Source organism: Megalops cyprinoides, chromosome 2, assembly GCF_013368585.1.
Source record: "Megalops cyprinoides isolate fMegCyp1 chromosome 2, fMegCyp1.pri, whole genome shotgun sequence".
Taxonomy (NCBI): Eukaryota; Metazoa; Chordata; class Actinopteri; order Elopiformes; family Megalopidae; genus Megalops; species Megalops cyprinoides.
In genome coordinates, this window is record NC_050584.1 from 59,481,214 (window position 1) to 59,497,995 (window position 16,782).

Genomic DNA, 16,782 nt, shown 5'->3' on the forward strand with positions numbered 1-16,782 from the left:
TTAGATGTTGAGCAGATATTGAGTGGCTGAAATTAGAAGGCTTATGAATCTAAATATACGTAGGTACTATAGTTACTACCAGCATCACTACTGCTAGCATTAATTGGCGATTTAAATCCATTGTGAAGACTACTTTTTTGTTATTTTCAAACATTTTTAAGGGTGTGAAATTCAGAAATACTTTGAGCAGTAAAATATGCCCATCACATCTGGTGCTAAACTACATGTTTTAGTATTCATTGTTTTGCAGGCTGAGAAAATACATTTAGGCATTTCTCATAACTTATTAATTTAAAAATAATATTGCAGAGGTCATTTTATCATCTGCCCGTTGTCTTTGGGGACTGTGAAAAATCTCTCCCATGTTACATTTTAAAAAGGAATGTCACCCTGAACAGATCCTCCCTGTGAGAAAAGAAAAACAGTTATTATCAGGAAAAAAAAAACAACTTTGATTCATTGTTTGAAATCTGTGTCAATTTAAAGAGCTTTCACATGTGGTAAGTTGAGAAATTGAGGAAGACCCATGAGTTGCTGCTGTTTTGGGGAGGGGGGGGGTCCTATTTATGTGTGCATGTGACATTTTTTAAGAGCTAAAAGCATAAACTAATGCACACGCCCTTTGTGGCCATGGGAATCCCCTGGGTGCTCCAGCCATGAATTGTGATATGCTGGGCGTGGCACTTTACCCAGCATTCCCTCCTGCCAGTCTGCCCCCTTCTTTCAGAAGCTTTATGGAAGTCACAGAGCAGTGAGTCACACTGTCTTACCCCACCCACCCTGCAAGCAGGTGCCCTCCCCCCCCTCGCTCCGTCACCCCCAGCAACGCCGGTAGAAAGGCCGCATGACCTCATTGCCCGTTGCCTCCACCCCTGCCAGCTTGCAGCAGAGCGAGAGGTATGCGCTGGGCGAAGGAGAGAGGCAGGCCATTATCGGCACCGAAAACAAGCCCCCATCTCCCCTCCCACCCCCACCCCCACCTGGCAGAAGTGCTTGGGAATCCGCAGCCAATCGCGACGCCTCTGACAGCCTCACATTCACGCTCTGTAGTTCGAATCCATCACTGCTCACCCAACGGGGGCACCATCCTTTTTTTCTTTCTTCGCTCTGTGTGTCTTATTGTGTCACAGGCGGAGAGGGGAGGCCCTCACTCTCACACACTCGGCTGAGAACTGGTTTGACTCAGGAAAACAAAAGCCTCCTCGGACTTTATGTCTCCCCTGACCTGATACTCAGGGTGTGGACTGACAGTAATTTTAACAGTGAATGGATGGTATGGCTAGCTGCAGGCTGCTTGTATCTCCGGGCAGAGCAGCAAAGGGCCTCCCTCTGAGGCTGAAGTGAGACACACCCGTGTGACTGTGCTCTCACACGGTTGCTCTTCACGTCGAACCACAGTGTGTCATGTAGCTCGCGCGGTGTATATTCGCACAAGTATGACGTGTTTTCTTGTGACTTTCACTTTGGTGAGCTGTTGAGCACAAATGAGCGGCTTAAATGAGAAGGCTTACAGAACTAAATCTCTGTAGATCCCATAGTAACTGCCAACCTCACATTGCTCTTAAAACGTAACTGCCAACGTGTCATGTAGCTCCTTGTGTACGGTAAATATACCCATAAGTATTTTTTCTTAAGATTTTTAGTTCGTCAAGCTGTTGAGTGCAAATGAGTGGCTAAAATGAGATTTTATACAGAACATTTATGAGATAACATATCAGATGTCATGTATGTTATGTAGTCCCTCATATTGTAAATGTTTGTGTGATGTTTGTGCACCACCACAAACCTTTCAGGGCTAAAACTGTAACACTGCTATGCTCTAACACGTCAAACCCCAGCGTATCGTGCAGCATCTGATGTTCGTGGTGCTGTCAGTGCCGTCCGGTCCGAGCTGTTCTGAACCCCGGCCTCTCCGCTTCTCTCTCTCCCCACTGCAGACATGCCCCTGCACGTTCGCCGCAGCAGCGACCCGGCTCTTGCGGGCCTGCCGCTCCCCTTCAGCGAGGCCCACGCTCCCCCGGAGGAGCCGTCCCGAAAGAACCCCACCCGCTGGTCCACCACCGCCGGCTTCCTCAAACCCAGCCCCGGCGGCAACGCCACCAACAGCCTGGAGAGAAAGGTAACCCCTCTCTCACGTCCTCTCTGAGTTCGCTCTGGTCCTTTTACTACATTACATTACATTACATTACTGGCATTTAGCAGATGCTCTTATCCAGAGCAACTTACATCACTTACAGTTTTTTACAATGTTATCCATTTATACAGCTGGATATTTACTGAGGCAATCATGGGTTAAGTACCTTGCTCAGGGGTACAGCAACAGTGCCCCAGTGGGGAATCGAACCGGCAGCCTTTTAGCTACGAGTCCTGCTCCTTAACCACTATGCTACACTGCCGCCTTTGCTGTGTGCATTGAGTTGATCAATTAAGTATGAAATCTATATATGTAAGTGCAATAACTGCAAGAAGCTCACTTACTGAAATTCTGCAACTTGTTATTTAATGGTGCAGTTGAATTTTTTATTGTCCTATTGTTTTATGTTGTGTACCTAATGTTCCCCACATGCTTGACTGTTGGCAAAGCAATTTCATTTTTGGATTAATAAAGTACTATCTTATCATCTTTTCATAGAGCTGAGATTTGAAGGAAATCAAAGATGAAGGAAGTTTAATAAAAACTTCAGTTATACTCACTTCTGTGCGATACCTTGTACTGTTCGAAATCATGTTCATGCCTACAGTTGTATGAATAACTGTTACTGTTAATGTAATCAGCAACACCTGTTATGATTCTCTTGTACGTATGAATATGGTTTAAACATCATCTCTCTCAGGTAAGTGTGTGATTTGTCATTGTTTGAATTGTGACTGCAGGAAAGCAGTGTAATGTATTACCTGTGCAAGGATGCACTGACCTCTCTTTCCACCCCACCTACCATGGCGTATTTCAGCTCCTCTGGAACTTCACAGAGCCGGCTCCTTTTTGTTGGTCTAACCTTGAAGGTGCTCCTTGGGTAATCGCGCCACTTTGTAAAAAGACCTTTTCTTTTCTTTGCAACCGATAACATTCCCGTTGTTGTAATTTACTGGCGAGGTCAACCCCCCCAAGGCCCTGAAATGAATCAGAAAGCTCTTTGGGTCCCAGCCTCCCCCCCACGCCTTCCAATGAAAACAGAGGCCAATTAACTTATCAAAATGGTTGCCCTCTAATAGCGATGACAAGGCTTCAGTACTTTGGAAGCGGCAATATTCCAAATGGAGCTGGGGGAAGAAATGGAGTGCTCTGAATGTGACATGGCAGCCCTAGCCCAGATTAGCGCGTCCGCGAGCGGTCCCCTCCCCGATAATCCTATTTAAAAGCACTTTAGTTGTCACTGCCTTCATAATCTTACAGAATGCTTTCATTTAAAACGGTTAAAAAAAGGAGTCCTCTTCCTGTTTCATTTTGCTGTGCAAAGCAGATTGTTGTCCTGCTGAAATGTCAAGGTGTGAGGTTGGAACCCTGGAGGCCTGTTAATAACATGAAAGGATAAGCGTCTGGTTTTGATCAATGCAGTGTCCTTTTTACGATCTGCACTACTAATTATACAAATAGACATAGGACTTTCCGTATGACTGGAGCATGGGGTAAACCATGTGTGCATATTTCTTAAATTCATGCAGAATGTTTCAATTTAGAATGTCTACAGCCTGTAAAATCTCTAGAATGTGAGTTCAGAATGTCAAATTTGGTACAACTCCCTCAGCAACTCTTGGCTGAATGATTTAAAATGTACTCAGGAAAGTGTTACTATAAATATAAGTGTTTTAGGCAAAGTGGACATTGGTGAACTCAGTTCAAATTAAGTGCATGCCTAGTGTAATTACTGTGCCATTACTGCATAATAACACAGTATAAACATTTAAATACATGTGTAATAGAAATTCATTTATGTAATTACATGGATTAATCTGGGAAATAACCTCAGCCAAACCCATACGCCTACCTTTAATGCTGAGCGTATGTGTACTTCAAATCATAAGTCAAAATAAACTTAAAATCATAAGTCAAAATAAACTCCACAAAGCCAAACAGTCCTACTGTTTTATAGAACTTTTATACCATGGTTAGTTTGCGCAGCAGTTACACAACACTTACCTGAAGTCCCACAGTTTTGACTTGTTTAACTACAATGCAATTATGCAATTATGTGTGCTAATGTAGCGTGGCCTAATTCCTTTTGCAGGTTTAATTGAGCTCAGTGTTTTCAACAGTGCCTCACTTGTTTTAGTTTACGTCCAGTGTGCAACCATTGCAATGGTGTCGTATGGTGTTTTGAGTTCATTTTCACTCTGAATGAGTCCACACTCCACAGCCGATTCATCTCTTCAGAACCTGTTGCTAGTCTTCCATCCGCCAAAATGAGTTGGGTTAGTTGCACCAGTTTTCTACAGTTGCTACACTGTTTTTTTTTTTTTTCTTCAAAATCTGAAACTGAAGGGCCCATTTTACCCACTAATCAGCCGATGCATTTCTTGTGTTGACTTGGCTCAGGAACGGTCTACCTGGCCAGGACTTTACAGCTTGAGCTAAGTATACCAATGATATGTGCAATGCTGGTGCTTTCATATTCCCTGCAGACACATGGCAAAATACAATATAAAATACAGTATAATCCATAGGGTGATGATGTCATGTTTTTCCCCAGTGCTGACCTTATTTATTACTTTGCTTTTCATTATTTTGCCATATTTGGATTCAAAATGATTCTGGAATCCAAAATTTGATTTGGCGACATCTCAGCGAACATACATGCTTCCCCCCCGGGGGGGTCCTTATCCGCTAGCACTGTAAAATCTTTGCTCGCCCCGATGAGTTTTCCAACACTCGCCGTCTGCGGCTGCCCGCCCCTCCCCACCCCCCACCTTTTGGCCATTTCCTCCTAAAAAATAAATGGGTGCTGGGCGAGCAGAGTAGTAAATATGAGTGCGGTGATTTACCACTCTGAGCATCTGCTTTTCTCAGTGTTGTTTTATACATCATAAAAAGTTAGAGAGGCCGTTTTCTTTCTTTTTTTTTTTGTTTTTTGGCTTTGCTCCATTCGGCAGGCTCCTCTGGCCATGATGGTTATCACCAGGCACCTCTGCAGCCCCCTCTCTCAGATTTTACGAGCTGTCTCACCCAAACCACCCCCCACCCCCCCTGCTGACCCTACAACGTTTGACCTCGGTCACGCGGTATTGCGTGCGCCCACATTAGTAAACTGCATGTCTTACTTTAGAGTAAGGAGCGGTGGAAATACCCCCTGGAGATAAGGGAAGAGTTTTATTGGCTGTCACGCGCGTGGCCCGACACACACACCAATAGCGCTCCTCTGTTGCCACGAGCCTCTCCGCTCTGTGGGTTTTCTGGGTCTGGTCTGACCTCCATGTTTGCTCTATAAGTTCAACAAAGCGGGATTTAGATGGGAACTTGATAGCCAAAGGTGGGGAGTGGAGCGGGTAAAGGGGGGGTCGATTTCACCCTCCTGAAAGTATTGTATTAACGGTTTTCGTGTCATGCTCAGCTGTAGCTCTGGCAGGGTGCGTACTTTCTTGTTTCGGGTCCGCCGAATTTGCGCTTTCCCCAAAACAAAATGTAAGCAGAGCTGTGTCAGCACGTGGCTCTCGTCCAATGTAAGCAGGGCCGACATGCCAGTCATGATATCTCCTTTTTTAGCTGAAGAGCATTACTGTCTGAACCATCCATCATATGTAACGGAAAACCTGTATGCCTGTGAGGCATGGTGTGTGGTAACTTGTATAAGCATTGATAGGAGACATTTGAAGTTGTGCCTGTGTGTTACATGGATGTATAGTGGTATACTTGGCTTCGCTTTTCTGGTCAGGTTGCACAAGGTAACTTGTGGTATGGCACGAATAGTGTTGTGCTCACAGTCAGTGGGCTGGGAGCGTCATTAGCTTGGTCTGACACGATTGCTCATTCAATGTGAATGGATACACTTATGTTCTATTGTGCTGGAAATTTTTCTGCATAAGAGCGTCTGATAAATGAATGTAATGTAACGGTTGCAAATGTCTGCCTGTTTCAGGGCGTTTCTGAGATTGTCTTTCTCCCTCTTCTGTTTCCCAGGGGAAAGGTATGGATGCCTACCGCAGCCTCCCGCGGGACACGGGAAACTGGGGCGGGCAGTTTCAGAGGGAGAACGCCCGCTCCTCGCTGAGTGCCAATCACCCCATGGTGGACAGGTGGCTGGAGAGACAGGAGCAGGTATGGGTTCACCTTTCAGGGCTCACGGTCAGCCGTCAGCAAGCATTTCAACACATGGGACCCAGACCCAGGCCTTGCCATCTTGCTCTGCTACGTGGGCCTTGAGACATTCACAAATGAGTCCCAGTGAGAGTGCTGGGCTTGGGACGTAACAGAACTCTTTTTGTTATATATGTTTTTTTCCTCTCATACAGCTAAAAAAAGTGCCTTTTACATTACATTATTACATTATTGGCATTTAGCAGACGCTCTTATCCAGAGCGACTTACAGAGGTTAACGGTTTTACGTATTATCCATTTATGCAGCTGGATATTTACTGAGGCAATTATGGGTTAAGAACTTTGCCCAAGAGTACAACAGCACTGTCCCGCCAGGTGAACAAAACTGGCAGCCTTTCGATTACAAGGCCAAGTCATGACCACTACACCACACTGCGACCCCCTGCCCTTTTAAATATGTTTACCTGTAATTATATACCCGCATTCCCTGACGTGGCTGAGACGTCGCCTGTTAGTTAGCCTTGCGGACCAGCCTTTGCACCACTGAAGAACGGAATGCCGTGAACTTTTAATAAAGTTAGGCTCGGAGAGAGCGCTCTCATTTATAGAGGACACTGGCGACCTTGAGGAGAGCGGCGTTGGTGAAAGGATTGCTTTCATCTGAGCGTTTCACCCCTTTTAACTGCAATCTCCCTCTCTGTCGATAGATCAGCCACCTCTCTGTGGCTGTGTGAAGTATTTTAGGTGGAATATAAGCACGCAGACACACACACACACACAGACACACACACACACACACACACACAGCCTTTTGAGATATTGAGTCCCACTGGGTTCTCACACCTTAACATTACAAATGATTTTTTCTGGAACAGTATTACACTTTCTCCCCCCCTCTCACCTGAAACGCCTTGAATATTGGGGGGGGGGGGTTGTGATTCGGCGTGTTCGCAGGTGACACACCTCTGCTTCATCTTCCCATCAAGACAAATGGGAAAGCCCTCCAGCCCCGCAGAGAGTCGTGCATCATCATTAAAACGACCATCTTGCATGGAAAAGCCAATTGGCTACCCCGTCCCGGCCAGCTCGGAGCTCATCCAGCAGAGCAGTCAATCAAAGCTCGGCGGGCCTGACAGAGTAATACATTTTAAGTCCAGACCATTACTGCAGCGGTTGACCTGACCAGCTCAGTCAGAGGTGGGCAGGCGTGATAAGGCTGCCGGGCCCCGGCACTTCAATTTTCAGGCTGTGTGAGTCTTATTCTGGGGCTTTTTTCTTTTCCTCCCCCCCTCCCCCCCTCCCCCGCCTCACGCGGCGGATCGGGCCGACGGGGCCCCGCGGTGACATCCCGCTGTGGCCTGGTTCCCCCCCTCACGCAGGAAGTGCTGATGTGGAATGACAGGAAGTGGGGTGGCAGGTGCCGGTGGTCACCCTGCGGTGCGTGTGCGCGCTGTATTGACTTTGCCGGCTTATACGTGCCGGCAACCCCCGCTTGCCGCGTCTGGCGGCGCCGTTTTTCCGAGCACTCTCTGGGCTGACAAGTGGCCGTTGCAGATTCCTGCCTGCTCCATTTTGGAGTTGAGCAGTGGTGTAGCCAGCCAGCCAGGGTGTCCTTCTCCGAATGTGCTTTTGCTACGCTTTTAAAGAGTCTGCCCATTAAGCAGTGCTCACACACCCTGGGGGGCACGACCACCTCTCCTAACTTGCTCTCCCGTCAAATGATTGTTGTATTTTTGTGCGGTTATATGTTCGGAGTTTGATATGTGTTACCCCTATGCCTGGAGGGGTCTGCTCTGCTGGAAATATCTGAGGCTTCTAGAACAATATGGCTGACCTGAGCAGAGCGGACAGGAGGCAAACTCCGTTTTCCTGCAAAGGACACATGCATCTCCCCTGCAGCTAACATATATGACCTTACCTTCATTTCGGCAGTCACGTATTCACAGTCCAAATACTCGGCCCAAATATTGCTTTGAGCTCCATATTTCACTCAGTTATTTATTATCTGTGCTAGTATAAGTAGGCATGCAGTGTTTAGATCCATTGAATCCAAATGAACTATCTTTGTATTTTATTTCTGCTTAATTTCAGTGTCCTAATCTCACCACATACAGTACTGACTTGTATTTCCCATTGAACATGCTACATGATCAAGTCAGCTGTGCAAGCTTTGTAGTAATATCCTCAGTAATGTTAGCCTTTTTCAGATACAGCGCATCAGCACAGACCTCACACGGCCAACACGTCCTGAAAAACAGGGTAGTGTAAGAAGTGTTTTTGGCTCGAATGGAAATATCATGGGGCTTGTTATAAAGATTGATTTCACTGGGGGAGAGCGGCTGCTGCTATTGCAGATGTTTCTTACCCCGCTGTGAGGCAGGTGATAGCACTGGGTTTTACCCCCAATTTAACTCCTTTTGTCAGGTATTTTGCATCTTAGCACTTTCTGCTAACTTTATTTTAGTATTTGTGGTGTTTTTTCTGAAAAGGAAAGGGGGGGGGGGGTCGTTCGCGTGGTATCATTAGCATGAAATAAAAATAAATCTTGATGAGTTAATTAAAACATCACACTTGCCATGATCTGCGAGGCTGAGACCGAAATAATGATTACACACACACGCGCACGCACACACAAAGGCATGGGGTCTTTGAAGCGGAATGAAAAAGCAATTAGCTTTTATTTGTTTATCAACGTTTGTTTATCTAATGCATTTGCGTAGTTAATTTATAGGCTCTGATAATCCCGACGCTAAACACAGTCTGTCCACGGTCACGGTCTCGGAACGTTGCAAATGCGGTTAGGGAGGATGGTAGTGCTGTAGCCTCACGATAGAGTGCTGGAGCTCTGGGTGGTGATAGCCATTGGAGAGAGGCTGTGTGTGTGTGTGTGTGTGTGTGTGTGTGTGTGTGTGTGTGTGTGGGAGAGGGAGAGGAGCCGAATGGAGCTGGGGGAGAGTTGGTGGGGCTGACACAGCTGTGTGATGTACATTGGCGCGTCTGGTATCTGTGACGGGGGGGGGGGGTGAAGGGGTAGAGGTGGAGATGGGGTACCGGAGGAGCGATCGCGGCAGGGCGATAAGCCCTAATGAAATTAACTACAAAGGCGCCATAACCCGGTCACTCCTTCCCAGCGAGCGAATCCACCACCGGCGGATGGGCTAAAGCCAACAAATACGCCGGAGCGGTCTGTCCTTTATTGCGGTCAGAGGGCAACGGTGATGGAGCGCAGAAATAGGGGCCTGGCTCAGAGCGGAGGGGCCTGGAATGTTCCTCCCTCTCTCTCTCTCTTTCTCTCTCTCTCTCTCTCTCTCTCTCTCTCTCTCTTTCTCTCTCTCTCTCTCTCTCTCTCTCTTTCTCCCTCTCTCTCTCTCTCTCTCTCTCTCTCTCTCTCTCTCTGCCAGGATCGTATTTAAAAAGCTTGTTTATTTTTCAATGCTCCTCTCTGTTTGAAAAATGAATGGATTTACAAAAAAAAAACGGCATCGAGGAGCTTGAAAAAGCTGTGTACCCACAGCTGGGTAGCATTACTCGACTTAGAGTTGCATCTCGGCTTTGGCCTTTTATGGCGACTGGCTGCGGAACGGATCACTGCGTGGTGCTGTGTAGCGGGAGTCAGTACCCGTGTCTCACCTTTAAAGTGGTGCTCTGTAATGCATTTTTCATAATCTCTCCCTCTTAATGATGAATTAAAAATGCACCGCCAGCCTGCCATTGAATTATTCCGGCAGCTTCTCCTTTCCTTTAAACATCAAGGTACTTGAAAAGGGGGGAAAAAAAAGAAAACTTCAAGAGGTTTTTATTCCGTTACTGCATCGGAGCTAATTTGAAATTCAACTTAACGACTTCTGAACTATACTTAAGGAATTGTTAAGTTGAGTTCCGTGTTGGCTACAGTGTAGTTACAGGATAACAACTTCTGTTATTGAAGTAGTTACCATGTCGTTACACAGGTGTATGTTCAACTGTAATGTTGTTGTCAAAAACTAATAAAAAATAAAATTCAACAGTCACTTACAGACAAAAAGAATGGAAACGGAAGACAGAAACAAAAATGTAGCATAGTGGTGAGCAGCAGGGCTTGTAACCAAGAGGTTGTTGGTTCAATTCCATGCTGTGGCAGCACTGCTGTACCCTTGGGCAAGGTACTCAACCCAGAATTCCCTCAGTACTGTAAATATTCAGCTGTATAAATGGATAACATGTAAAAATTGTAACCTATGTAAGTCACTGTGGATTTGATTGCCTGCTAAATGAAAATGACGTAATACGATGTGAACAGTCCATGCTGAAATGTTGCTGCATAGGCTTTATAAAGGTGGTCTTTCTGAATGATGACATATCCTTAGGTATGCGGCTAATTGTAAAGATGAGAAAGATCGCCGCTCTCCGGCTGACGTTCGACTTTTCCACGGTTCCCATGGCACGCCCCCGCACACGGCGTGCACACGCACACGCCATCAGCATCTCTCGGCGGGCCCTCAGGCCGAAGCTGCTTTACCGGACGCTAAATTAACACGCTCGAGAGCTCTATTCATCGACCCGTAAACGCGAAACCGCCTTATTAGTTATTCCTTAAATAAACGGCTGGTCCTGCAGACACCGACCCGTTATTTCTGTTGACGAATGCTAATGGCTTCCAGTATCACCGAGAGAGAGAGAGAGAGAGAGAGCTTTTTCTGAGAGCGCCCGGGAAGATTTGTCAGCTGTTAGCGGGGGCGCCACGGAGGCGTGAGGCGAGGGAGAGCCCTGCTTTTTTCACAGGCGGTTGTCCTCTGCTGTGTCCTTCTGTGGAAGGGGGGGGGGGGGGCGGGGATCTGAGAGAGCTTCTTGGGGGGGGGGGGGGGGGGGACACTTTGATCACAGAAGCTGCCAGGCAAACGCTCCTTCGCTTTTCTGCTCGTGTCAGGGCTGTACGTCCGCCTTCTAATTCCCCCTAAATGATAACAGAGCTGCGGGTCGCCCCCCGGTGACATGGGCGTCCGGTGATGAAAAGAAGCCTGCTGCCACCACCGCGGTGATTGGGGGGGGTGGGAGGTGGGGCTGTGGGAGAGGCGGCTCTGTGCCACGCTTCTAAACGGCAGCTTTTAGGAGAGGCGGCGTCCCGGGAGGAGAGCGCTCCCGGTGGGACCCGTGGGACGGGGCTGTCTCTCGGTAGTGTCGTGCACGAGTCGCTGGAACTGGTGGAAACCGGAGCCAGGAGCTCAGCTGCAGTGCTCTCCCTGCCTAATTGTGGCAGCTGCCGGTGGAGGAGCTGCTGAACGGTAGGGTGGAGCTGAAAGAGGGTAAGGAGAGGGAGAGAATCCTTTGGGCCGTCCACATGGGGGCTCCAGGCTGCGCACAAGAAGTCACAGCTCCCTGAACCTGTCACTTTCTCCAAAACCGGAGGCCCAACGGGACATGCCCACAGGTGTGCAAGGTGAGGGTACCCTGTGACTTTGTGCTGTCCTACACTGGGGGCTCCGGTTTAGATGGAATGGGCCTCTCAGCAGACCCACTCTGACGAGCTGAAAGTCCCAGGATGCGTGAGAGCAACATTTTTGGAAAAAGCTATTTCCTGGATTTTCTTTAATTCTCTTAAATTATCTGGGTGATTTTCAGATGGCACGATCCTAATCTGCCAGGTTGGAGATTCAGTGTGCAGCCAGACACCTGTGCTTTCACCCGTGGCTTCACCCATTTATCACGCTTCAGATCTCTGAATGTGGACTTACCTTAGCATGATAAAGCCGTTCCCAGCTCAGTGCTCTGAAAGGAGTTCGATGCTCTGTTTAAGGAGACTCGTTTCTCTCTTTTTCCTCCCTTGAAATCGCACCTCATTGGCCCCCAGACAGGCAGGCCTGTGTCAGGATTGGTCGGCTCACAGGCACAGCTCTGACGACCTGGCCAGTAGGTGCTGCTGTGCGTTCAGTATTGGGCCCGGTCCAAACGCTCCCCTGCTTGGTAACGGCAGAAGGCTTCTCTCCTCTCCTCTCCTCTCCTCTCCTCTCCTCTCCTCTCCTCTCCTCTCCTCTCCCCTCTCGCAGTGTAAATGGCAGCTCACAGGGGACCGAAACCCTGCTGAGAGAGTAAGACAATGGGAACCTGAAACGCAAACGAGCACTCCAGGCTTAATTAACCATCAGCCTGTTCGCTGTTTACCCCCAGCGTTCGGTGTTGAGGATCCTTTTTTTTCCTTTTTTTTTTTATTAATTTCTCTTGTCAGTGTACTAGACAATTACTGCTGGCCTCATTCTTTCAAAGATACACGTCACCTGTTTCTGGAGCTTTGACTCCTTAAATCACAGTTATGTGGGAGAACGTGAACCTAAACAAGTAGCAGTCTTTAAAAAAGGTGGTGCCTGTTTATTAGCAGACGCTCTGCTCCCCTCCCCTCTGCCCCCCTCCCGAACCTGCCCAGTGACCCTCTTCCTCCCTTCCAGTGAGCAACGCACAAAGGTGTCGGCCCAGACAGAGAAATCTGAGACTTTGTTGTTATTGACCTTGGCCATAAAGCTCAGAGGCACACTCACAATTGGCGGGCGGGCGGCGGAGAACCCATCGGGGTGACTTGTTTTCACTGCATTGAGAGTGCACTGCCTCCCCCCCCGCCCTGCCCCGCCTCGTCCACCCCTTCCTGTGCACCTGTCAGACGTGTGGCTGAGCATCAGAGTGTCGGGGGCCGCTCCCCACGCCCCCCCCCCAGCCAAGCGAGCCGGAACCGTTCCGCTCCATTAAGCCCACACTCAAGTACCGCGTAAGAGTTTGACTGCCTGCTTGTCTCCGCCATTAGTTCATCCCTCAGAGGAGAGCGGGGGAGAGAAAAGTATGGATATTTTGGTGTGAGGAATTAAAATAAGAGACAGCAGGCACAGTGCAGCTCCCCTCTACGCTTGGTACGCTGTGCCTCATACTGCATTCTGGTTCACGTGGTGTCGGAAATGAGAAACCAACAGAAATGCCACTGTATAACAGGTATTGTGAAGGAGCCAAAAGTCTGTACTTGGAGCATGGCAACACCGTACACTGTCACTCTATAGTCTTGGCGACTCTAGAAAATATCTGTCACACATGAGTATTAAGAGCTGATCATGTGACCTCGGTGTGAAGCTGTGATTGGGCAAGGTCCTTAAAGTGGAGCAGATGGGGTTTGGACAGGCCTGTAAACATGGGCTGCCATGCTGACAGAGCTCTCCTGGTTCTCTGACCCTTGCTGTCGTGGCGTGTCCTTCTGAGCGCTCACCGGGTCACTGTGGGGTCGCGGCCCTGAGAGGCTCACCAAGCCACAAGTGGGAACATGTGACAGCCACTCGAGACTACTCCCAACTGATGTCTAGACACCTTGAGCAAGGTACAATGGTACTTAAATTGCTTCCACAAAAAATTAAGCAGTAGAAGCCAGTTGCAAAACTGAAAATCTTGTAGGTCACCTTGTATAAGTTCCTTGAAAACAAAGAATACACTTAGATAGGTTAAAAAAAAATCATTCTAGTTATAATATTCATAATAATAACAACAAAACTGAAAGTCTTGTAGGTCACCCTGTATAAGTTCCTTAAAACAAAGAATGCTCTTAGATAGATAACAATAATAATCCTAATAGTCATAATATTCATAATAGCAATAACAACGACCTACAAGACAATGACAGTGTGAGGGAAGTAGGCACTACTACTACTGATGATGATAATGACAGAAATTGTAATAATTACCATTGTTGTTTGCCCTCGTCCTCCTATTATCAGTGCATTAATGCGCAGCGCTGAAGGCCCCTAAGTTACGTTAGTGAGTCATCAGAGGAAAGAGCCCAGCTGCTTTTTCTAAAGAAATAGACCTCCTCCAACCCTATTACGTTTCCATTAAAATTCTCTATTAATCCCTGGCCTAAGTGCTGTTCTCAGCCTTTTTCTTCCCCACTACGTGAGTGCCAATAAAAGCATTGTAAGTCGCGGCAGTTTTAACTGCCGAGCATAATGACTTGGACAAAAGTTATTTTCTGTAGTCGAACGTGTCTGAGGAGCGTGGAGATTGGGGATGCAGGTGAAGCGGCAACAGCGGCACGATCCCAAATGGGGATGGTTGAGGTGCAATTAAAGCACAGTGTTTTTAAAGGTCTCTCATGGCGCATTGCGCCTCCCTGTACCTCTCTTCCCCCCAATAAAATGTTCCCCCGACCTGCGCCCGCTCCCTCTGTCGGCAGAGGAACTCCGCTGAAAGTTCCGAGTCACCTCCCTTACCTCATTTGCTCAGAGCGGGGACAGGGAGAGGCTTCTCCCTCGCGCGTTCACGCACATTAATTTCACAGTTTAGCACTGCTTAATTCACCACCCCCGCCCCCTTCCTGCTATCAGAGGGGAGGACTGGCAGGGCCCATACAGGCACGCCCCTCGCTGTTCCACCTTTGTGTGGAGACTGCTGTTCCCCTCATTTTCCCCCTGCTTGGGGGGTCATTAATAATCAATTGGCTGTACTCTGAGAGCTCAGGCAGCACTCACACACCTGCCCACTGCTTGTTCTCTTTTCCAGGCTTAATTAGCGGAGTTTCCGTCCACAACCTGTGGGCTCCACTTCACAGCTTACACTGTGACTCTGTGCTCCGCCCCCTTCCTCTCTCCTGCCTTAATTACCATGCCACAGTGTTTCTCTCCTGTCCTTTCTTCAAATCAAGCCTTAAGTGGAGAAAAAAAAACAAGCGGATTATCAGCGCAAATGGTTTTGAACAGACGTTGATTTTTTTTTTTTTTTTTTGTTTTTTTTTACCTTAAGTGCGGCTCTATGTATTAGGATCAAAACCCTGCCTATAAGCATTGCGACAAGTGGGCTGCTGACCTTTTAAATGTGTGTTTTGATAGCACCCGGCACATGCGTCCTGCCATCTGCTTCTCTGTGCTTTCTGTATTACGCAACAATTTGTATTTGTTTCTTTATTTTTCTTTCCTCCCCTTTACCTAGCCCATTATGAACATGTTAATTTCTGATTATAAGTAGAGAGCGCATTTTGATTCGCTCGGCGGAGTGAGAAATCGCTTTCTCGATGAGAATAATTGAACACAGGCCCGGGTGCCAGATCATTACCCACAAATCATAGGGAGCAGGAGCACCTAAGATGGAGACAATAATGACTTCTGAAAATAAATCGCCCTGCGGAGGGAAAACGCGTAATCTGCTGTGGCACAAACAGCGGTGTAGAGTTACACGAGGATGCCGAGTCTGAGGGGAGTGTTCAGTCTAACCTTGGTGGTGCTTTGTCCTTAGAAACCAATTTGTACACGATCTATATAGGTGAATATCATCACAAATTTGCACATCACTGAAATGAACTAATTAGTTAGTTAATTAGACTATATACATTATTAAAGTTAAATGTGGCGTAACAGTTAAATTGAAGGGGCGAGGTATATAATGTAGGGTCTACACAAAGGAATCATCTCATCACTGCAGGGTCTGTTTTCTGTTTAAGATTTACTGTACAGTGCTGTTAGAGTAACACAACTTTAAGTCCCTGTACAATGCATATACACACATGTAGCGAAAGCCAAAAAAAATTCCATTGAGCCCTGTGCCTAATCCAGGATAAAAAGGCTTATAAAATAAAACAGGCTGAGTCCAGATGCTAATGCTGACAGATATTGAAAATTAGGCACGCACGAAACGCTTTACATTGTACAAAGAGTTCAGTTCTGCAACAGACATGCTGCTCAGGGGGCCAGTTTGCCATTAAGCCACGTCTTTTAAAGCAATCGACACCTGGATGCAATTAAACAGTTGGTCATGGTATAGAGAAGAGAAGCGTGTGCAACTATGCATGTACGCAAACTGAAGTGAACTCAAAACACATATTTGTGAAAACCCTAAGAGGGTCGCATTCTTCACCACGCACCTATAAGCCCAAACACTTAACGGTCGTTTATTTCGGCGGAGGCACCACAGTAAGGCAGTAAGGCGGAAGCCGGACTCGGATGATTGACAGGATCCGCTTCCTCGGGCCCGCTGAATAATTCATCCCTGTTTATTTCATTTTTTATTTACTGCCCCGTGTTCCCACTCCCCGGCCCGAATGGGTTCTCTCCGCCACAATGAGGTCCATTGTCGCACGGCGCTTTCTCTTTTTTTTCTCTCAACCTTTTTTTTTTTTTTTTATAGAGCCCATTAGAGAGCAATGCTTTTAAGTTGCCATAGGAATGCAGTGTTGCCACAGTGAAAGTAAACATTCCGTCCCCCCGGCGAAGGGCCGGGGCAGAGCGCCGGGGCAGAGCGCCGGGTCTCCCATTTGAAGAGCGAGCCACATTTCATTTGCATGAATGGGGATGAAAAAGCAATGGGAGTTGAATGTGAACTGAGTTGATTGACCGTTTTAATGCAGTGGGAGGGAAGGGAGGGGGGAGCGAGAGGTAGAGGGAGAGAAAGGAAATAAAGTGTCTTTGTGAAGAACAGTGACCTCCCGCAGCCCCCCAACCCCCTGGTCTCAGGAGTGTGTTCATCAACGGCGCTTTCAGGTGGCATGTCCAGGCCTGCTGAAATCTAGAACCCTCGCTCTTGTTCTTCTCAGGTGAAGC

The 16,782-nt window shown here is 47.5% G+C and overlaps 1 protein-coding gene across 1 annotated transcript in view; it reads left to right on the forward strand.

The window, feature by feature from the left end:
- The window catches only part of LOC118771410 (partitioning defective 3 homolog), a 357,648-nt gene that overhangs the window by 142,547 nt on the left and 198,319 nt on the right, over window positions 1-16,782 (forward strand). The window contains exons 4-5 of the mRNA XM_036519397.1: window positions 1,938-2,119; window positions 6,113-6,250. Of these exons, the coding sequence (XP_036375290.1) occupies window positions 1,938-2,119; window positions 6,113-6,250 (320 nt within the window). The remainder of the gene's footprint in view (window positions 1-1,937; window positions 2,120-6,112; window positions 6,251-16,782) is intronic.